Below are 23,785 nucleotides of genomic sequence, written 5' to 3'. Positions count from 1 at the left end.
TCACCAAGCGAGAGAGGGAATGAATGAATTAACAAAAACAAATCGCAAGAGAGCATGTTATAATTGAGATAATCAACTTTGAATGTTGTTTTGACCAATTATAGCCACAAAGCATTACCTTGGCACTCAGTGACACTAAACATGTTAACATGTTCACTGAATGAGACTGTCTTCTTACCTGAGCCATCTGTCACGTTAATGTCTGGCCCGTGAGCCAGGATGACCTCCAGACAGTCCAGATGACCCTGAGACGCACAGAGGTGGAACCTACCAGGAAGAGAATAACAATACTGGTTATGAATATAACCAACAAGAAGATCATCAACACTAGTAATGACAACAAAGAAAGTAGAAAATATTTAAACTCTTTACCCTCTCTTACTGACAGTTTGAACATAAAGGGACGTTTTGTGGACACATTTAAACCTAGTCCTAGACTAACAAGCAAGTTCAATAACGATTCTCCATTGAAAGTACTTCTTAGTCCAAGACTAGGCTTAACCTGTGTCAGGGAAACTGTCCCTAAGTGTTTGGTACTTACGCTGACTTCCCCTCTGCATCCAGTTTGGTGGGGCAGAGTCCCTTCTTCACGATCAGAGCAGCTACTTTGTCAGGTTCGTTCTGCCCTACAGCCTGCAGTAGTCTCTCATCACTCTTACTCCAGTCCTGGCTCTGAGGGGACAGGGACAGACGGGTCATAACCCAGTCACAAGCTGGGGCTGATCAGAGCTAACCAAATGACTGTACATGCTGTACTATACAGAGTAGACCCTGACCCCCTATCTGATTACACACTGTACAAAGGTCTGAGTGATGACTAACCATACAGTAGGTCTAGATGACACACTACTAAATCTAATACTGCGGATCTCAAAGTGAAATAAAGACTGACATACAGTACCATCTGCTTGCTTTTATGGTAACATTACACACAGTGCACAAAATCACTTTCAACTGTTTTTTTCCAAAAAAAGTAACCCTTTGAGAGAAAGTACAATGAAAAGACAGCTCAGGTCAAACGGAGAGGGATACCTACCACCAGTAAGCTGAAACAAGTACAGAAATAACGCTTCATCAGGCTCAGAGCTGACGATCCATAGAGCCAAAGAGCTGTCCACAGTCTGACCAAAATACTGACACACACAAACATACACTACTCAACTACCCACAGGCCTCAAACACACCGTCAGAGTTGCACATCAACTTAGCACTAAATGACAAAGCATAAATACACAGTATAACTACACAGACAACCGATAACCCACTAGCACAATCCAGAACAGAAGAAATGTATGACAGGAAAGTCGTGATGATGATGCTACATAAACATGAAGTCTATACATCCCTGTACAAACAGAAGACCACTGCTCTAGCCCTCTGAGTCGCACAGCAATGTAGCTCTCCATATGCAGTGCTTTGCTCTCTCAGCCAAAACACCCTCCCCTCTTCCTGCACTGCTGTTAATGCTCTCAGGGACCTACATTCTCCGTCTTCAGTCTCAACCTGGCACGCAATGTCTCTCTCTCACACACACCACCTCCCTCTTTCTGTGCCCTTCTTATTTCACACCCCAGCCTAGTACGGTCTTCTCTTCCCACTCCTCTCACAGTCTGTCCATTTGTTTCAGTCAGCTCTCTCCCTCTCTGTGCTGTCCATTTGTTTCAGACGACGGCTCAGCAGAAAGAGGAGAACAGAGCTGGCTGGTACAGGGCTGGTAGGGCAGAGAGGACACGCTGATAGCAGCCATTTACATAATTAAAATTGATTTTCAGAATAAGTGTAAAAATATAATCTATTATTTTATTAAACTGAGATAACGCCATAACGTTTCTTGCTATATCATTTTATGTTTGCATTATACAACGAGTGTACAAAACGACGACCTACCAAGAGAAAAAAAAGGCACCCTGCGAGGACAGGGGCTGGGATTAAATATACAGTTGAAGTTGGAAGTTTATATACACTTAGCCAAATACATTTAAACTCAGTTTTTCACAACTCCTGACATTTAATCCTAGTAAAAATTCCATCTCTTAGGTCAGTTAGGATCACCACTTTATTTTAAGAATGTGAAATGTCAGAATAATAGAAGAGAGGATTATTTATTTCACCTTTTATTTCTTTCATCACATTCCCAGTGCGTCAGAAGTGTACATACACTCAATTAATATTTGGTAGCATTGCTTTTAAATTGCTAACTTGGGTCAAACGTTTTGGGTAGCCTTCCACAAGCTTCCCACAATAATTTGGGTGAATTGCGGCCCATTCCTCCTGACAGAGCTGGTGTAATTGAGTCAGGTTTGTAGGTCTCCTTGCTCGCACACGCTTTTCAGTTCTGCCCACAAATTTTGTCTGGGATTGAGGTCAGGGCTTTGTGATGGCCACTCCAATACCAAGACTTTGTTGTCCTTAAGCCATTTTGCCACAACTTTGGAAGTATGCTTGGGGTCATTGTTCATTTGGAAGACCCATTTAACTTCCTGACTGATGTCTTGAGATCTTGCTTCAATAAATCCACATTATTTTTCTTCCTCATGATGCCATCTATTTTGTGAAGTGCACCAGTCCCTCCTGCAGCAAAGCACCCCCACAACATGATGCTGCCACCCCTATTCTTCACGGTTGGGATGGTGTTCTTCGGCTTGCAAGCATCCTGTAACGGCTGTCGCGAGAGAGAGTAGACCAAGGTGCAGCGGAGTTAGTGTTCATCATTTAATATTTAATAGACGAAAGAACACTATACAAAAATAAGAAAACCGACAGCCAAACAGTCCTGTCAGGTGCAAAACACTAACAGAAACAATTACCCACAAAACCCCAACGGAAAAACAGGCACTTATATGCGACTCCCAATCAGCAACAACACTCTACAGCTGTGCCTGATTGGAAGCCACACGGCCAAAATCAATGAAACAAACCAACATAGAAATATGCACATAGAACGCCCACCCAATGTAACACCCTGGCCTAACCAAAATAAAGAACAAAAACCCCTCTCTATGGCCAGGGCGTTACACATCCCCCTTTTTCCTCCAAACATAACGATGGTCATTATGGCCAAACAGTTTTATTTTTGTTTCATCAGACCACAGGAAATTTCTCCAAAAAGTACGATCTTTGTCCCCATGTGCAGTTGCAAACCGTAGTCTGGATTTTTTATGCCGGTTTTGGAGCAGTGGCTTCTTCCTTGCTGGGCGGCCTTTCAGGTTATGTCGATATAGGACTCGTTTTACTGTGGATATAGATACTTTTGTACCCGTTTCCTCCAGCATCTTCACAAGGTCCTTTGCTGTTGTTCTGGGATTGATTTGCACTTTTCGCACCAAAGTACGTTCATCTCTAGGAGACAGAATGAGTCTCCTTCCTGAGCGGTATGACGGCTGCGTGGTCCCATGGTGTTTATACTTGTGTACTATTGTTTGTACAGATGAACGTGGTACCTTCAGGCATATGGAAATTGCTCCCAAGAATGAACCAGACTTGTGGAGGTCTACAATTTTTTTTCTGAGGTCTTGCCTGATTTCTTTTGATTTTCCCATGATGTCAAGCAAAGAGGCACTGGGTTTGAAGGTAGGCCTTGAAATACATCCACAGGTACACATCCAATTGACTCAAATGATGTCAATTGGCCTATCAGAAGCTTCTAAAGGCATGACATCATTTTCTGGAATTTTCCAAGCTGTTTAAAGGCACAGTCAACTTAGTGTATGTAAACTTCTGACCCACTGGAATTGTGATACAGTGAATTCTAAGTGAAATAATCTGTCTGTAAACAATTGTTGGTAAAATGACTTGTGTCATGCACAAAGTAGATGTCCTAACCAACTTGCCAAAACTATAGTTTGTCAACAAGAAATTTGTGGAGTGGTTGAAAAACGAGTTTTAATGACTCCAATCTAAGTGTATGTAAACTTCCGACTTCAACTGTAAAAATGTAGGACAAAACAAACATCACGACAAGAGAGACACCACAACACTACATAAAGAGAGACCTAAGACAATAACACAGCATGGCAGCAACACGATCAATGTAGATGAAGGGGAGGAGACATGCTAAAGACAGATTTTTAAGCCTTGTGACAATTGAGACATGGATTGTGAATATGTGCCATTCAGAGGGTGAATGGGCCTGACAAAGGGTGTAAGTGTCTTTGAACAGGGTATGGTAGTAGGTGCCAGGCGCACCGGTTTGTGTCAACAACTACAACGCTGCTGGGTTTTTCACGCTCAACAGTTTCCTGTGTGTAGCAAGAATGGTCCACGACCCAAAGGACATCCAGTCAACTTGACACAACTGTGGGAAGCATTGTAGTCAAGATGGGCCATTATCCCTGTGGAATGCTTTCAACACCTTGAAGAGTCCATGCCCCAACAAATTGAGGCTGTTCTGAGGGCGGGGGGTCTTAATGTTTTGTACAGTGTACATCGTTGTATCAAATGGTTAAGTTAGTAGAAAATAGGACAGGGTATACCAACATTAATAACCAGTAAAGTAGGCTGGTCCTATTCCCTATAGAGTGCTTATGTGTGTCGTGTGTGTGTGTGACCAACATTGTGAGAAAAATTAAGATGGATGATAAGCTACAGTCTTAGAAAAAAAATTGCTATCAAAAGAGGTTATTTGGCCCCATAGTTCGGAGAACCCTTTGAAGAACCCCTTTTGGTTCTAAGTAGAACCCTTTTGGATCCAGGTAGAACTAATTTGGGTTCCATGTAGAACCCTTTCCACAGAGGGTTCTACATGGAACTCAAAAGAGTTCTACCTAGAACCTAAAATGGTTCTTCAATATGGTGTGTGATCCCCCTTCTCTCCCTCCCCCACCCCCTTCTCTCTCACTCTCTCCCTGTCTTTAAATGAAAATCTGAGCATCCCTCCCAGTGAGAGGGTAAGTCATTGATTGATGAATTAATAACTTACTCTGTTCTCTCTCAGCTACACCCCAGCAAAGCAGTCATATTACTCTGGCTATGGGGATCTCTCACTAAAACAGGTCAAGGCACACAGGAGTTACATTTCTACTCAGAGCTTACAGTAGAGCTAACTGTACTATAACCTATAGCATAGCCACACATAGCTATCGCAACCAGCTTCAGTTGCATAGACATTTAAGACATTAGTATATACACAACATTTGTACAGAATTTTTGTCTTGGGATTGATTACTTTATTTTCACTCTCACATGTCACATTAAAACCACCTGCATAATGAGATGGTGACGACAGCAGGAAATTAATGATTCTTGTGTGTGTGTGTGTGTGTGTGTGTGTGTGTGTGTGTGTGTGATGGGCTGAATAATTAAAGGCTACCTGAGAGCTCTGGTTACAGCAGATTGGCCTGCTCCCCTGCTGCTCAGTGATACTGACATCCAGCTCAGTGCCCCCCCCCCAGCTACACACACACACACACACACTGTCTGTCAGCACAGGGACCTACACAGCCACCTAAGAAGAGCCTAGCACCACCCATAGCAGTCAATACCAGGTTCAAAGAAAGTTTGAATAAGAAGTTTTACTGCACATGAATACACCTCCAAACTCTAAATGTAAATTGACTCAGTGTATTGTAGATATCAGTGCATGGTTGGATGGTTTTGTAAGAGAGATTCTCCAACTCTTACCTCATTCTTCTTCAATTTTGCCTTGAGGTTCTTCATTTTGGCTTACTGCACTTTGCATCCAGAAAAGTGAAACTCTGAAAAGAAATACACCAATTATTTCACTCACCATAGCATTTCAACACGTGGGTTGCTAGATTTTAACATGCATTCAAACTGGTGTCCCTTTGCATTACCTAAAATACAACAATACCCGGTTTGATGGACTCTTGTGTGATAACCACAATTTATACCATGGCATTGTTAAATACTAGTTTCTGATTGGCTTAAATGGCATTTTACAGCATGCATTATTTCCATATAATGCACAGTATATCAGCATGGTATATCCGCTAGTGCATTGTGGAACACACCTTCCATTTTGTTCATTATTTTCCATATAGAATGCATAGACCATCATTGATTATGCCTTACATATTTTTAGAATGCCATCATCGAGACATAGGCCAATTCTCAGTTTAATTTATGAAGCATTTTGCCTTTTGGGAAACATAACCAATACATTTACAGTTTTTATCAGTGTTGGGGAAGCTACTCTAAAAATATAGTTTACCAAGCTACAAATTATTTCACATGAGAAGAATTTACGCTTACACTAAAGCTACCCTTAATAAAAATGTGTATTTTAGTTAACTAAAGTTACTTTGAAAAAGTAGTTCACTACATCCAAACTACTTTGGGGAAAAATTATCCTTTGTAAATCTGTAATGTCATAGACCACAAATTGCAAGACACTTTGAGGTCATATGTTAACAGAATGTGTAATTTAGCATATTAAACACAAAATTAGGCAGGTCTGATGCCAAAAAAAGAAAGGAAATGATTGCCTACTTCATCCAGAATTGATTTTTGCATGAAAAGTAGTGCATAGTTCCAGTATTCTAGTTAGCTACACTGCTACTTGACAAAAAAAACGTATTAACTACTGGAAACACTACTTATATTTGAATTTAGTTCAACTACCACCCAGCTACTGCAAAATGCAGTTCAATTACTAGTTGAACTACATGTAGTTCACACTGATTATTACTAAAGTGGTAATGTATAGGTAATGTGCATGTAGTAGGCCTACCCACATTAGGCTACATACCTCTAAATTATCTTGGTATATAAATAAATACCTGGTGTAGAGGGTTGTTACTTGGAGGGGTTGCTTCGGTCGCCTGCTGTCGCCAGTGTTGCCAACTAATTTTCAGGGTAAGTTGCTAGAGGCAGGTTGATTTGTTGCTAAATGACGTTGTGATGTCATTGCGTGATAACGTAAAACTGCGTCATTGTACTCAAATATGATTTTACATTTGTTCAGGTACAGACTCTCACTCTTTTCTGTACTTCTGGCTGTACAATTTTGATTGAGACACGTTGATTGATGTTGTAAGTTCTGATCAAACATTCGTCACCAACTACATTCATTGGGTTTGGCTCGTCGAACCCGTACTACAGCTGCTGCAGTCAGCCAACAATGATTTGCAATTTGCTGAAATTGCTGCAGGCCTTCTGCTGCCTTGCACGAGCTGAGCGCCTGCTGCTGACGTTTCTCACAATGCACTTTTGCAGGCAGGCACGTGTGTTGTGACTAAGCGTTGACCTTTTTTGCACTAACTCTTTTGACTCATAACATACGCTGCTGTTACTGTTTATTATATATTCTATTGTCTAATCACTTTATCCCTATGTACATACAATTGAAGTCGGAAGTTTACATACACTTAGATTGGAGTCATTAAAACTCGTTTTTCAACCACTCCACACATTTCTTGTTAACAAACTATAGTTTTGGCAAGTCAGTTCAGACATCTACTTTGTGCATGACACAAGTAATTTTTCCAACAATTGTTTACAGACAGATTATTTCACTTATAATTCACTGTATCACAATTCCAGTGGGTCAGAAGTGTACATACACTAAATTGACTGTGCCTTTAAACAGCTTGGAAAATTCCAGAAAATTATGTCATGGCTTTAGAAGCTTCTGATAGGCTAATTGACATCATTTGAGTCAATTGGATGTGTACCTGTGGATGTATTTAAAGGCCTACCTTCAAACTCAGTGCCTCTTTGCTTGATATCATGGGAAAATCAAAAGAAATCAGCCAAGACCTCAGAAAAGAAATTGTAGACCTCCACAAGTCTGGTTCATCCTTGGGAGCAATTTCCATATGCCTGAAGGTACCACGTTCATCTGTACAAACAATAGTACGCAAGTATAAACACCATGGGACCACGCAGCCGTCATACCGCTCAGGAAGGAGACGCATTCTGTCTCCTAGAGATGAACGTACTTTGGTGTGAAAAGTGCAAATCAATCCCAGAACAACAGCAAAGGACCCTGTGAAGATGCTGGAGGAAACAGGTACAAAAGTATCTATATCCACAGTAAATCAAGTCCTATATCGACATAACCTGAAAGGCCGCCCAGCAAGGAAGAAGCCACTGCTCCAAAGCCACCATAAAAAATCCAGACTACGGTTTGCAACTGCACATGGGGACAAAGATATGACTTTTTGGAGAAATTTCCTGTGGTCTGATGAAACAAAAATAGAACCCTTTGGCCATAATGACCATCGTTATGTTTGGAGGAAAAGGGGGGAGGCTTGCAAGCCGAAGAACACCATCCCAACCATGAAGAACGGGGGTGGCAGCATCATGTTGTGGGAGTGCTTTGCTGCAGGAGGGACTGGTGCACTTCACAAAATAGATGCATCATGAGGAAGGAAAATAATGTGAATATATTGAAGCAACATCTCAAGACATCAGTCAGGAAGTTAAAGCTTGGTCGCAAATGGGTCTTCCAAATCGACAATGACCCCAAGCACACTTCCAAAATTGTGGCAAAATGGCTTAAGGACAACAAAGTCAAGGTATTGGAGTGGCCATCATAAGGCCCTGACCTCAATCCTATAGAAAATTTGTGGGCAGAACTGAAAAAGTGTGTGCGAGCAAGGAGGCCTACAAACCTGACTCAGTTACACCAGCTCTGTCAGGAGGAAGGGGCCAAAATTCACCCAACTTATTGTGGGAAGCTTGTGGAAGGCTACCCAAAACGTTTGACCCAAGTTAAACAATTTAAAGGCAGTGCTACCAAATACTAATTGAGTGTATGTACACTTCTGACCCACTGGGAATGTGATGAAAGAAATAAAAGCTGAAATAAATAATTCTCTCTACTATTATTCTGACATTTCACATTCTTAAAATAAAGTGGTGATCCTAACTGACCTAAAACAGGGAATATTTACTAGGATTAAATGTCAGGAATTGTGAAAAACTGAGTTTAAATGTTTTTGGCTAAGGTGTATTGTGTGTAAACTTCCGACTTCAACTGTATCTACCGCAATAACCTCGTACCCCTGCACATCAAAACGGTACTATTACCCTGTGTATATAGCCTTAAATAAAGGCTACAAAGCTAATTTTCGTTGCTCATTGTGTATTTATTCCTCATGTTATTATATTTTTATGTTTCTATTATTTATCTTCATTTCTCTCTGCATTGTTGGGAAGTGCCCGTATGTCAGCATTTCACTGTTAGTCTGCAACTGTTGTTTACAAACCATGTGACAAATGCATTTTTATTTTATTTAATTTGTTTACTTTATTTTCCATCTCTTGTTTACCACAAAGTCAACACTGGCTTACAGTAGAATTTCATGAGAAAAAAATTGCTCTGTGGTCTTATTTTAAGGTTAGGGTTAGACACAAGGTTGACATTGTGGTTAAGGTTAGAGTTAGGTTTAAAATAACGTTATCAGAAGAAAAATTTTAGAAATGGCCGTGGTTTATGACTTTGGTAACTAATGACGACCTTTGCCCTGAGTGCACTACTGTACTTCCGGGCTGATCTTAAATACCACCCCCAATTATCTTCTTGCTTTGGTCTTCTAGCCTTGGGCTAGATAGAATGTATCAAATAATGTAGGCTATTCATGTCTCGAAGTCGTCCAAAAATGCAACATTTGACCGACTAGGTTAAGTTTGCAGACGACACAACAGTGGTAGGCCTGATCAACGACAAGACAGCCTATAGGGAGGAAGTCGGAGACCAGGCCGGGTGGTGCCAGAATAACAACCTATCCCTCAACGTAACCAAGACTAAGGAGATTATTGTGGACTACAGGAAAAGGAGGACCGAGCACGCCCCCATTCTCATCAACGGGGCTGTAGTGGAGCAGGTTGAGAGCTTCAAGTTCCTTGGTGTCCACATCAACAACACACTAGAATGGTCCAAACACACCAAGACAGTCGTGAAGTGGGTACGACAAAGCCTATTCCCCCTCAGGAAACTGAAAAGATTTGGCATGGGTCCTGAGATCCTCAAAAGGTTCTACAGCTGCAACATCAAGAGCATCCTGACTGGTGGCATCACTTCCTGGTACGGCAACTGCTCGGTCTCCGACCGCAAGGCACTACAGAGGGTAATGCTTACGGCCCAGTACATCACTGGGGCTAAGCTGCCTGCCATCCAGGACCTCTACACCAGGCGGTGTCAGAGGAAGGCCCTAAAAATTGTCAAAGACCCCAGCCACCCCAGTCATAGACTGTTCTCTCTACTACCGCATGGCAAGCGGTACCTGAGTGCCAAGTCTAGGACAAAAAGGCTTCTCAACAGTTTTTACACCCAAGCCACAAGACTCCTGAACAGGTAATCAAATGGCTACCCGGACTATTTACATTGTGTGCCCCCCAACCCCTCTTTTTACGCTGCTGCTACACTCTGTTTATCATATATGCATAGTCACTTTAACTATACATTCATGTACATACTACCTCAATTGGGCCGACCAACCAGTGCTCCTGCACAGTGGCTAACCGGGCTATCTGCATTGTGTCCCACCCTCTACCCGCCAACACCTCTTTTACGCTACTGCTACTCTCGGTTCATCATATATGCATAGTCACTTTAACCATATCTACATGTACATACTACCTCAATCAGCCTGACTAACCGGTGTCTATGTAGCCTCGCTACTTTTATAGCCTCGCTACTGTATATAGCCTGTCTTTTTACTGTTGTTTTGTTTCTTTACTTACCTATTGTTCACCTAATACCTTTTTTGCACTATTGGTTAGAGGAATAGAATAATGTGTCCCTGAACAAAAGGGGGTCAAAATCAAAAGTAACAGTCAGTATCTGGTGTGGCCACCAGCTGCATTAAGTACTGCAGTGCATCTCCTCCTCATGGACTGCACCAGATTTGCCAGTTCTTGCTGTGAGATGTTACCCCACTCTTACACCAAGGCACCTGCAAGTTCCCGGACATTTCTGGGGGGAATGGCCCTAGCCCTCACCCTCCAATCCAACAGGTCCCAGACGTGCTCAATGGGATTGAGATCCGGGCTCTTCACTGGCCATGGCAGAACACTGACATTCTTGTCTTGCAGGAAATCACGCACAGAACGAGCAGTATGGCTGGTGGCATTGTCATGCTGGAGGGTCATGTCAGGATGAGCCTGCAGGAAGGATACCACATGAGGGAGGAGGATGTCTTCCCTGTAACGCACAGCATTGAGATTGCCTGAAATGAAAACAAGCTCAGTCCGATGATGCTGTGACACACCGCCCTAGACCATGATGGAACCTCCACCTCCAAATCGATCCCGCTCCAGAGTACAGGCCTCGGTGTAACGCTCATTCCTTCGACGATAAACGCGAATCCGACCATCATCCCTGGTGAGACAAAATCATGACTCATCAGTGAAGAGCACTTTTTGCCAGTCCTGTCTGGCCCAACGACGGTGGGTTTGTGCCCATAGGTGACGTTGTTTCCGGTGATGTCTGGTGAGGACCTGTCTGGTGAGGACCTATCTCTCAGCCTATTGCGGACAGTCTGAGCACTGATGGAGGGATTATGCGTTCCTGGTGTAACTCAGGCAGTTGTTGTTGCCATCCTGTACCTGTCCCGCTGTTCTGATGTTCGGATGTATCGATCCTGTGCAGGTGTTGTTACACGTGGTCTGCCACTGTGCGGATGATCAGCTGTCCGTCCTGTCTCCCTGTAGCACTGTCTTAGGCGTCTCACAGTACAGACATTGCAATTTATTCCCTGGCCACATCTGCAGTCCTCATGAATCCTTGCAGCATGCCTAACAGGCTGAGTACACCACTCGCGTTGCAAAATAAATTTAGAAATCTATGTTATTCAATTATTACACACGCACTGCTCGCACGCGCCAAAGAGCGTCTGCGTTGCCAAGGGCTAAAATAGAAGTCAGTTCTATTTCTGACACAGATCGCGCTGCAAGTCCTGCCTCTCCCATCTCCTCATTGGTTTATTGAAGCAGGTACCCACATGCCACCTCCTCATTGGTTATTCCCACGTGGGTGACTGAAAGACGAACGAGGTCAGTGGCAGTAATGCACCTAATTTATGAAATTTGCAATCGCAATATAAAGTCAATAGAAGAAAAAGCCTGGAAGGAAGAGAGATGACTAGAAACAATTCGGTTGATCGTTTTATATGTGGATTAATTGGCAGAGTAGAGGACCTTGTGCATTTCATGTAAAATAACAACTCAATGTTTTTATCCCAGGACAAATTAGCTAGCAACAGCAAGCTAGCTAAATAGGACAAATTAGCTAGCAAGTGCAAGCTAACTAGCTAAAGTGCCATACATGTTTAATGCTTTTCGACCTTTCCCCAAATTAATATAATTGGTTCAGAGTTTGTTTTGATATTTTAACCTGCATGTCGTGATCGCGTTTGGTGTGGGGGGACAAAATATGCACGATGGCGCACGTGCGCAGCCGATTTGGGTTTCGTGTAAGGCACGTTTATGCAGATGAGCAGGGACTCTGGGCATCTTTCTTTTGGTGTTTTTCAGAGTCAGTAGAAAGGCCTCTTTAGTGTCCTAAGTTTTCATAACTGTGACCTTAATTGCCTACATCTGTAAGCTGTTAGTGTCTTAATGACCCTTCCACAGGTGCATGTTCATTAATTGTTTATGGTAGGTTGAACAAGCATGGGAAACAGTGTTAGAACCCTTTACAATGAAGATCTGTGAAGTTATTTGGATTTTTGCGAATTATCTTTGAAAGACAGGGTCCTGAAAAAGGGTTACTTTTTTTGCTGAGTTTGATTGAAAAGTTATTATATCAATATTTGAGCATAAAGGCGTTTACACGCCATTTCTCTCATAACTAATTTTACCGACACAAATAGATGCTACCATGTCAAACGAACAAATGTTTTCCTTTTTGTATGTATTTTTTTATATTATAATTATTTGTAGTTTTAAAAAAAGAAATTACAACTAAGAAATTATCTGTTGGCATTTATAAAATTGGATCGACACTTCCTCTTTCCATCACAGCTGTCGTGATTTTGTTTTAATAAGGTATAACTTTACTAGCATAAAAACTCTGGACGGAAACGTGGTTAGAGTTACAATTTGGGATATGCCGCAAGACAAACTGCAATGCAGTAAAACATGGCTTATCGCAATAAACCAGCATTGAACTAGATTATTTATAACTAGAAATTAGCCTACGCTAATTTGAAATGAAATAGGAATATTTGTCCTTAGTTGATAAATATGAGTTATTCCAATGTTTCCATAAAAAATACATACGATACTAAATCTGTCATCTACCCCCGCCAAACAAACTCTGATCCAACCTCTTGCGCATAGGTGATTGGAGGATCTAGAAGAAAGGGCAGGTGCCTTTGAAAGTCCTAACATGATCAGTGGTGTACGTTGCGACAGCCAGTGATGCCAATTTAGCAATTTTGTTGCTAGATTTAGCAACTTTTCAGACTACCCTGGCAACTTTTTTTTCAAACAGCACCTAGGAACTAATTTAGCTACTTTTAAAAATGTATTTGGAACCTTTAGCAGCTTTTGAAAAATGCACGCATTTTCCTTCTAAATGACACAAAAACGATTTTCTCTGTCACGCAGATAGTCCCGGTAGCTATTTGGCAGTCTTATGGCTTGGGGGTAGAAGGAGTTCAGGGTCCTGTTGGTTCCAGACTTGGTGCATCAGTTCCGCTTCATGTGCGGTAGCAGAGACAATAGTCTATAACTTTAGGGCCTTCCTCTGACAAGTCCTGGTACAGAGGTCCTGGATGGCAGGGAGCTCGGCCCCAGTGATGTACTGGGCAGTACGCACAACCCTCTGTAGCGCCTTGCGGTCGCATGCCAAGCAGTTGCCATACCAAGCCTTGATGCAACTAGTCAAGATGCTCTCAATGGGGCAGCTATATAACTTTTTGAGGATCTGAGATCACATGCCAAATCTTTTCAGCCTCCTGAGGGGGAAGAGGCATTGTCGTGCCGTCTTCACGAGTGTGTTGGTGTGTGTGGACCATGATATTTCCTTAGGGATGTGGACACCGATGAACTTGAAGCTCTCGACCTGCTCCACTACAGCCCTGTCGATGTGGATGGGGGCGTGCTCGGCTATCCGTTTCCTGTAGTCCACGATCAGCTCCTTTGCCTTGTTGACGTTGATAGAGGTTGTTGTTCTGGCACCACACTGCCAGGTCTCTGACCTCCTCCCCATAGGCAGTCTCATTGTCATCAGTGATCAGGCCTAAAACCGTTGTGTCGCTTGCAAACTTAATGATGGTGTTGGAGTTGTGCGCGGCCAAGCAGTTGTTTTGTCCAGGTGCGAAAGTGGAGTGCAATAGAGATTGTGTCATCTGTGGATCTGTTGGGGCGGTATGCGAAATGTAGTGGGTGCAGGGTGTCTGGGATGATGGTGTTGATGTCAGCCTTGACTAGCCTTTCAAAGCATTTCATGGCTACAGATGTGAGTTCTACTGGGCGACTTGAACGAGCTGCAACAAACACTCAAACTGGACCGTTTTATCTCAATCTCTTCATTCAAAGAGTCAATCATGGACACTCTTACTGACAGTTGTGGCTGCTTTGCGTGATGTATCGTTGTCTCTACTTTCTTGCCCTTTGTGCTGTTGTTTGTGCCCAAAATGTTTGTACCCTGTTTTGTGCTGCTACCATGTTGTGCTGCTGCCATGTTGTGTTTCTACCATGTTGTAGTCATGTTGTGTTGCTACCATGCTGTGTTGTCATGTGTTGCTGCCATGCTATGTTGTTGTCTTAGGTCTCTCTTTATGTAGTGTTGTGTTGTCTCTCGTCCTGATGTGGGTTTTGTCCTATATTTTTTATTTTTGTATTTGCATTTTTAATTCCAGCCCCCATCCCCGCAGGAGGCCTTTTACCTTTTGTTAGGCCGTCATTGTAAATAAGAATTTGTTCTTAACTGACTTGCCTAGTTAAATAAAGGTTAGATAAAAGGGGGAAAGGGGGATACCTAGTCAGTTGTCCAACTGAATGCCTTCAGCTGAAATGCGTCTTCCGCAATTAACCCAACCCCTCTTTGGCGCTCTTGGGCACAGGGACTATGGTGGGCTGCTCGAAACATGTAGGCATTGCACAGTGTAACCTAATAAGGTTAGAAAAGTCCGGAGCAGTTTAAACGACATTTGGCTTCTATTCATGTTTCCCTGCCCCCCACATTTTTGCAGTCAATTTTATGCCAATTTCAGGCAATTATAACACTATAAATAGACCTACACTAAAATATTGGAACTAAAATATATATCTATCTAATTGAAACTACTGGACGTTCAGTGTGTAACCCTCCAAAGCTAACTTAATTATACCTGAAATCTGTTCTTTCTCAGAAGGATGGCTGTGGCTATGTGGATGGTGGAGAGCAGAGCACTGTAGGGAGAGACACAACCCCAGGAACAGCCCAGACAAAACCACACCAGCCAAACAGTCAGTTCAGCTTCTCCTACACGAATCACATCATACAACTTAATCAGATAAATTATCTAACAGGTGTCATTATGAGAATGATGGATACATTGTGAAGTCTTTATGCAGTATGTTCAAATCACCACCAAAAGGGGGCGATAAATGCCAAGCATTAGTATTTGCTATTTTGTCACTGGTCTTCATTGATGATTGTGTTAGAAGTCTGTCCACGCACATCGATTTTCATTCAACTGGATTTGATTTGAGTCTTTGGTGGAAAAAACTGGAAGATTGTTTATGCAAACACAACATCGTATCAATAAATTTGGTCTTTTTTTTGTCCTCCTCTCTCTGCAGGGGGTTCTGCCTTCTGTTTCTTGCACTACTTCACTCTTTTGTTCCCCACTGTCCCTCCTGCCTGGCATACCAGTCTGGAAGAAGTCATTTGGGGAGTATTGCGGGGGAGGAGAGGGGGAATTGTAGCGATGGTGGTGAGGGCTGCAGCTCAGCTATGACCTCATCCTCTCTTTCTCCCGTGGAGGGAGTGAGATCATGGCTGTCGTAAAGAGGCATGAATGGTGTCTTAACTGGCCCAGACAGTACTGGATCACCCACCTAATTGCTGAAATCCAATTGGCTCCTTAACAACCCTGTGCCCAGGATAAATGGACATTTGTGGAAGTATGAAGCACACTCTGCCTAGATGACAAATGTGCAATCTATTTTAACATAAATTATGTTTTCTCTTTGTGTCTAGACCTATTATGTGGTTTTCTTTGCAGATGTTGCATCACCATGCTTTTGCATAGGTGGGCATGTCTTGGAGAGTATGGCAGGCAGGCACCTCACATCTCCCATTTGCTTGCTCAATATGTGTGTGTCAGACTTTGCTGAGGATGACAGTTTGTTGGTGTAGGTGTTAATTATTGTGCAGAGGAAATCCTTTTTCCTCTTTTACAAATTGTCCCACCTCATTTACATAATTTTGAGTGGCATAGCCTAACTTGTTATTAAGCCATACTAATCAGCAAAAGAGTGTTGGAATGAGGAACATCTGAGAGGAAAAAAGAGGAAACTGTAATTATGCAAAGCTTTTAGTCTCTTTTGATGAGTTTTCAATTGTTATTCAACCAGAACAAGCATTTCATTAATCTGGTCAAGTGTCTGAAATGCATAGCCGCAGGAAGTAGTTTTTGGGTATATAACTGGTCCCTAATATAGGACTAGTAAAGGCCCAGGGCACTACTTAACAACATTTGTAACTTGAGTCTGATAATTATCTGTACATAACAGTTAATCTGATAATTCTTGTGGAAAATAATAATAGATGCTTGATATATGTTTTCCAGTTTCTTTCTATGTGAAAACTGAAATAGTCTATTAATTCCTTTTAAGTAGACACTCTTATTCCAAGACATACATATTCATACTGGTCCCCTGTGGGAATTGAACCCACAACCCTAGCATTTCAAGTGCCATGCTCTACCAACTGAGCCACATCATATCATCACCAAACCACTTGCTGTCTCTATGTACTCAATGACCAGCCTATGTACAATATATTTACATTAAGTTGTTTGTAAGGATGGTATATTAATACTGCACAAAAAGTGGCTGTTTTCTATGTTATTTCATCAAGATAAATATTTCATTTGATGTGGATGTTTTGTGTCTTTACCCAAAACTTAGCACCTTTAGATGTACATGTTTGAGGACAGGGTTTTGTTCTTTCTGGAATCCATTAGAATGACAATCTCAGAGAAAGGGACAGGGCAACAACTCTTACAAAGCGGACACACTTTTTTGCCCATGCTACAGAAGTCTATAATCGGTCTGCTAATGCTAGTAAAGGCCCAGTACACTACGTTTGTGAAAAATATATATTTTTCTAAAAAAGAATGTTATAATTATTTATTTATATATATTTTCCTAGGGTGCTGTAGCACCCTCAGCACCCCTACTTCCCGTGGCTATGCTGAAGTTAGTTTTTTTTTCTTCCTTTAATTTGTAAGGAACATAGAATCGTGTATTTTTTATGTTTATTTTTTTCTATTGAAGCAATTACTCAGACGATATGGGATTAGTGGTCTGTGTTGAATGTTTCAATGAAAATCGGCTGATTTTTAAAGGGATAATCCGTTGGGACTCGTGGGTTGTCACCCTCCCCTTTAATCGCGTGGTTTCTCTCGTAGGTTTTGCTCTCACTTGCACATTTGCGATCAGTCGTTTCCTTCTATCGGAACTCTACTGTGCTTCTCCACCCTCGTACCGGAGCTGACTGTAGTTGTTTTACTTTCTCTGTTTACAGTAACGGACAAAAGCTATCAAAATAGGAAGACTTTCCACGTTTGACTTTATTACGATCAAAATGAAGAAACGTGGAATAAAGCGCTCGAATACTGAGTGGTAGAAGAAGCCAATGACCGAAGGTTTGTGTCTCAGCGCAATGCACTGTCAGTAGAAAAGCAGGAATTTTGTGAAAAGCTTGTTTTAAAAGCTGCAGAATTTACATGGAAGTAAAATTATAAGTTGAAGTGTATAAATTGTAGTTTGTTTCAATTTTATCGTTGTTGATGGTCAAGTAATGCACAGATCACAGAGGACTAGAACGAAAGGAAACTATGATTACAGTGGAAGGTTTTGGACCTAGATGTTTTTAGCCTATAATAAACTTTGATTAGGTATAATTGCCTTCAATGTGTGTTAAGGCGTTACCTGTATTGTTGATTTCATGATAGTGGCAATGCAGTAGGCTAATACAGTCGTATTTTGTTGTAAAATATAATTGTGATGTAACATTTAGTTATTTCATTTGGTGATGATTGCCTGCTGTTTTGAAGCAGGATTCGACACAGGTCAGGAAAAAACTGTTTTATTTTTATGATATATTACTGACAGTTGTCCCTAGTGGATTCAGTGTCAGTGAATTAAATCATACTTTATTACCTGGGCTTTAAATGTAATAGTAAATAAAGTCCAGCTGTCGTCGGAAATAGGGTTTGTTTTTTTTCGGATTTTTTTTTAAAGCTGTTGCACAGTGGCCCCTGCACCAGTGGATGTGGCCCCTGCACCAATGTCCTGCATTATAAATGGAAGAAGTTATGTTACAGTGTTTTACATAACTTCAGGACAGACAATGTCAATCCAATCCACTGTCTGTTGTCTATTTAGTCTGAGGTCTAGAATCAGTTCACCCAAGGGCATGTAAGTAGTTTAACCTGAATCATCATATTTGTCCCCAACAGCAACCTGTCTTTAAACTCATCAAGTGTCTAAGGGAGCAGAGGTCAAATGGCAAAGTGGCTCAAAGACTATCTTAGTTTTGGGAGCAGGAGGATGCCTCCTCAGCCACCCAAACCAGACTACACAGAGAGTGAGATTTTAAAAGCCTATCGGGCTCAGAAAAACCTAGACTTTGAGGACCCGTACGAGAACTCTGAGAACCGGGACAGAAACGACTCTGGGTCATCAGACTCTTCGCTTGCTGCCTTTGGTTCTCCTCTGAAGTCCGCCAGCCTGGATATGAAGGTTGTATCTCCCAAACACCGCCTCATCAAGGTGGACTCACAGGAGCTGGGGCGAACTAAGATTTTACTGAGTGCCGTCTCCTTAGAGGAACAAGAGCCTGTAAGTCATTTTTCCTGTTCTACATTAACATTAACATTCATTACCATTACAAAGACCTCTCCGCTTATTGATAAAACCCATAAGCAAGTGACTGGTAATGTGAGTCAGAAGTATGCAATGTTTCAATACATCACGCCATGTTTGAAGTGGCCCGTAACATGGTTGGCCTAGATGGCAAATGGAAGGAAGTGTTATTGATGGGCTGGATGGCTCATTGAGTGGGGCGTCATAGTCCCCTGAGTTTATGTCCAGCCATAAATAATAAATGGCGTTTGGTTTAGCAAGCTGAGAGAGACCCCCATGTGAACACATGGTGAAGGAAGCCCTGGACGGTATGCTGCCATCAGGCTTCCAGTCCCACCCTGGATGAGAACAGTATGTGTTGGCAGGAGAACACACAGGCACAGCTGCAAGGGTCAGGGATGCTCAGGATTTCATAGAGATATAGAAAGAGAGAGAGGGAGAGTGAGAGTTTGCCTATGTAGAAAGGCAGCGAATGCACATTAATTCATTTAACAAATCAGCTCACACATCATGACTAAGATAATGATGTATCATTTGAAAAGCCACAAGTGCGCAGCTCCTAACAGTACATTGAAGGTCTGAGGGAAAGTAGAGTCGATACAGACTCTCTGCATGCGTGCTCTGGCTGCCCTCATTAATGTCTCAGTGTAGAATTCTGGTGTGTGAGAACATCTATACCCTCATTAACATTGCAGATTCATTCCTGGTCGTTCGATAACCTGTTACTGAATCAACAAGGGAATGTATATAATTTGTAGCTGCGTGTCTAACAGGGGTTTGTTGAGTGACTTGGTTGTCTGATTGTGTGTGACCATATGGCTGCCTTTGTAGTTGTCAGTGTGCCAGCTGACTACTATTCCTTCCTGTGTGCAGCATGTATGGGCTATTCCACACCAGGACAGCCTGAATTGTTTTGTTGTTATCAAATCAAACTTTATTTGTCACATGCGCCGAATACAACAAGTGTAGACCTTACCGTGAAATGCTTACTTATAAGCCCTTAACCAACAGTGCAGTTCAAGAAGGGTTAAGAAAATATTTACTAAAAAATAAAAAATAAATAAAAATTAACACAATAACATAACAATAACGAGGCAATATACATGGGGTACCGGTACCGAGTCAGTGTGCGGGGGTACAGGTTAGAGGTCATACATGTAGGTAGGGGTGAAGTGACTATGCATAGATAATTAACAGTGAGTAGCAGCAGTGTACAAAACAAATGGAGGGCGTAGTCAATGTCAGATTGTTCTGGTCATTTTCACATAGACGCTTCAATGGGAGGAACACAGATCATAGGGTCTTGCAGGAGGCATTTCTGACATACTCATTTCGTGTTGCTTTCAGATGTCAACGAATTCATTTCATAGAAAAATTGGCAACACGTAGAAAAATTGGAAGTCTATTTTTGGACAATGAAAATATTTTAGAATTCTGGTGTCAGTGGTCTGTAGTTGAGACTGCTATGTGTATGAATGGTGTAGTGCACCTTATCTTTATGTGTGTGTCTCTGTATCCCAGGTAGTTCCTTCTGCCCCAGCAGCAGGGGACACAGATTACTCTGATCCGTTTGATGCTCACCCAAACCCCTGGCCAGAATCTGATCTAGGACACGTTCCCTGTGAGAACAACGGCTACATGGAGCCTTACGAGGCCCAACGTGTCATCACAGGCGAGTCTCATGGTTTTGGATGTATTTATGTCATTTTTAGAACATTGTTAAACATACTACAGACCACACGACAGGTAGGCTGATAACAGGTAGGTCACACATAATACAAAAGTATATATTTTGTAATTACATTCCTATTGTACATCCCTAGCTCATTGCCAGATCTGTTTGTGCTTTAGCCAACTCCTCTGACTTTGGTTGTCATGCCTTAGATAGAAAAATTGGCTAGAGCCTAGAGTACAAACAGATCTGCTGACTAGGCTACTTCCCCTTCCAGCAGAAACAGTTTTCCCCATCTCAGACAGTTCTTTCAGTCTGACTCACTCAGCTCTCACACAGCCTTTCACCTCCCCTTACGAATATCTCTATCCAACTGCGCCCTTTCCCGCTCGCTATTCTTCCATCCTTCAGATCTATCGTTTCTCATTTGGCTTTTCTGTAGTAACATCTCTTATTCCCCGACCACTGTCTGTCAGGCTTGTGTAGTGAAGCGTCTCTCCAATCAGAATGGTGGTTTCTCCCCTTGCTGCCCTCGGGGGAGTCTGGGTAGCTTTTTAGTCCATCTGAGAGTTAGTGAGTATGTGTTTGACTGTTGTCTTTGCTGGCTTCATTCAGGTCATAAGTACTTCATAGTCACAGGGTTAGGATGAAAGGGCTCCTAGTCTTTCAGTTTGTTAGATGCACAATGGAGTCTGAGCCAGTCAACCAAGGACTGAGTCAGTGTGGTGTGTCTGTGGCCGCTCATTAAAAAACATGGTGGAACAGAGAACCAGGTGTCTGAGACTGAATATCTCAAATTCTCAAGTAGAATCGCTATTATAATCCCAGAGACGGATTATTACTGACCATAGCCGTAACACTCGTACCCTTAAACGGATTGAAAATGGCAGATTTGGACATTGATGGATGCCTAAATTGGAACGTAGTGGCTATACAGTAACATGAATTCAGAGCTCAGGCACTGCGCTTCACATCGCTGAACAGGCGACAAGAAGTTGACCCATCCCTCATGCTAATTGGGCAACTTTTGCACGTTTTTTGTTGTCTGAATGAGGGAAGTGTCCAGAGTATTTTCACATTTTTAATAAACAAATATGGCAAAAGTACAGTAAATGTAAAATGCACAAAATCAACATTGTAATTTTTGGATTCAGGTGAATAGTTGCTACCATGGCCATATATATCCTTTTCATACTTCTTCTGTAAGAAATATTTCAATTTAGCCCTATCCATATAGGCTAATTTCCACGAGTGTAAAGGGTTAAATTATACAAATATTGGCAGATGTCATCCCAATGTATCTTTGATCTGGTTCTGTCACGTTTTTTAAAGTTTAGTAGAACTCAGTTTCTATTCTCTATCACCCACTGGTCTGCCACCCATCTGCATACTGTAATAGATTCCTCATCCCCCCCACCATCATGTTCCCATCCATTTCTCATTTCCAACCCTGCCTGTTTTTATCTCCCTCCCCTAATCTCCTCTCGGCGCCCTGACACTCCAGGCTCCCTGCACAGGTACAGCAGTATGCCACGACACTGAGCCTGCCTCTGTCTCAGTGACTTAACATCAAGCCAACCCAGCCCTCCTTTCCTCACCTCCTCCTCCCACCTCAGGGTCTGTCCCCAGGGCCTCCTCTGTCGCCATGGAGACAACAGGGGCGCCCAATGGCAGTGTGTCCTCTGAAGGTTAAAGTTAGCCCGTTCTGTGTTTCACCAACCAACCCTCCCATTTAGCTCCAGCACTCTTTCCCTCTTACATAACTGCACCTCCATAGCCAGGCTGGTAGTGGAGACAAAAGATCCTTCCACTTTCCTCACACCCAATATGTGATATGCCAGTGTTGAGCTTCTCAGCCCACATCAATGAGACAGCCACTGATTGCTGAGGCTCATCGATACGCCTGTTGTTTCAGAAGTCTGTCTTCAGATGTTTTGTTATTTCAATAATCTATGACTACGTAGCTCAAGGTCACACGTAACTCTCTGAAGGTTGATTTTTATAGAACATGCTGCATGCTGAGAAATCTGATGAAAATGCTAATGAGTGGCTGTTGTGAGATGCAGTAACTCGATTGCTGCTGTGACTGTGAAGAGAAGGGACTGTTGTTTGTTCTGCTCCACAGCTGCGGGTCTAGCCCAGGGCTTAGTTAAGCCTCCAGCAGGCTGCGTAAAAATAATACAAATACAAATAGTTGAACGCTCTTTTCATTTTAAATAAGGCAAATGTTTGTGTTCTCTCTACCAGAGTTGCAGCGTGGCCCCAGGGCAGGCCTTGCGCGGGGCGAGGTGCAGCTCTACGACACCCCCTATGAGGATGAACGGGGGCGGCCGTTGGGGGTGGGGCTGGGGTACGGAGACCTCCTGGAGGAGGGCAGGGAGAGCCGGCTGCCGCAAGATGACGAGCGGCCAGCAGATGAATACGACCAGCCCTGGGAGTGGAAGAAAGACAACATCTCTAAAGCCTTCGCAGGTACGGACTGACTTCAGTCTCCTCCTCAGCAACATGACTACCAATCTCACACTTTTACTATTACACTCACAACCACAGTTTTACACTCAATTACCAGTATTTCACTTTTGTGTCTCACCCTACTATACACGTTGAATGACCACTCTCACTCCAGCCACAATGCCCCCCCTTGAATGAATGACCACTCTCACTCCATTGCACACATATGTTGAATGATCTCACTCTCACTCCATTGCACACATATGTTGAATGATCTCACTCTCACTCCATTGCACACATATGTTGAATGATCTCACTCTCACTCCATTGCACACACATGTTGAATGATCCCACTCTCACTCCATTGCACACACATGTTGAATGATCCCACTCATGACTACTTGCCTATTGAACACGAGGCTTTTTTATTTTATTTCTTAGAAAAAATATTTTGGGGTACTTTCAAGTTTTATTGCCAGATACAGGTTAGACATGTAGAGGGGGAGACGGATGAGAAGGATAAAGCTAAGAAAGTAAGTGGCGGAATGGGGGATCAAACTGCTGCCCTCCAATGGGGCGGCAGGTAGCCTAGTGGTTAGAGTGTTGGGCTAGTAACCGAAAGGATGCTGGATCGAATCCCTGAGCTGACAAGGTAAAAATCTGTCATCCTGA

The 23,785-nt window shown here is 42.5% G+C and overlaps 1 protein-coding gene, 1 long non-coding RNA gene and 1 other non-coding gene across 3 annotated transcripts in view; 1 reads left to right on the top strand and 2 right to left on the bottom strand.

The window, feature by feature from the left end:
- Nucleotides 1–587: 587 nt before the first annotated feature.
- Nucleotides 588–5,696, bottom strand: LOC123729818 (uncharacterized). The gene is made up of 3 exons (XR_006761475.1): nt 5,620–5,696; nt 4,919–4,982; nt 588–672 (listed from the first exon to the last, which is right to left on the bottom strand). It is a non-coding gene; the product is annotated as an uncharacterized lncRNA (long non-coding RNA).
- Nucleotides 5,697–16,769: 11,073 nt separating this feature from the next.
- trnas-uga (transfer RNA serine (anticodon UGA)) lies at nt 16,770–16,840 on the bottom strand. Its single transcript has one exon. It is a non-coding gene; the product is annotated as a tRNA-Ser (tRNA).
- Nucleotides 16,841–17,533: 693 nt separating this feature from the next.
- shdb (Src homology 2 domain containing transforming protein D, b) overlaps nt 17,534–23,785 on the top strand; it is a 29,985-nt gene continuing 23,733 nt past the window's right edge. Inside the window, exons 1-4 of the mRNA XM_014169710.2 lie at nt 17,534–17,768; nt 18,585–18,966; nt 20,512–20,662; nt 22,910–23,134. Coding sequence (XP_014025185.1) covers nt 18,631–18,966; nt 20,512–20,662; nt 22,910–23,134 — 712 coding nt within the window. The 5' untranslated portion in view covers nt 17,534–17,768; nt 18,585–18,630. The remainder of the gene's footprint in view (nt 17,769–18,584; nt 18,967–20,511; nt 20,663–22,909; nt 23,135–23,785) is intronic.

Source organism: Salmo salar, chromosome ssa23 (assembly GCF_905237065.1).
Source record: "Salmo salar chromosome ssa23, Ssal_v3.1, whole genome shotgun sequence".
NCBI classification, from domain to species: Eukaryota; Metazoa; Chordata; class Actinopteri; order Salmoniformes; family Salmonidae; genus Salmo; species Salmo salar.
The sequence above is the reverse complement of the archived record's forward strand: the minus strand, read 5'-3'. Positions and strand labels throughout refer to the sequence as shown.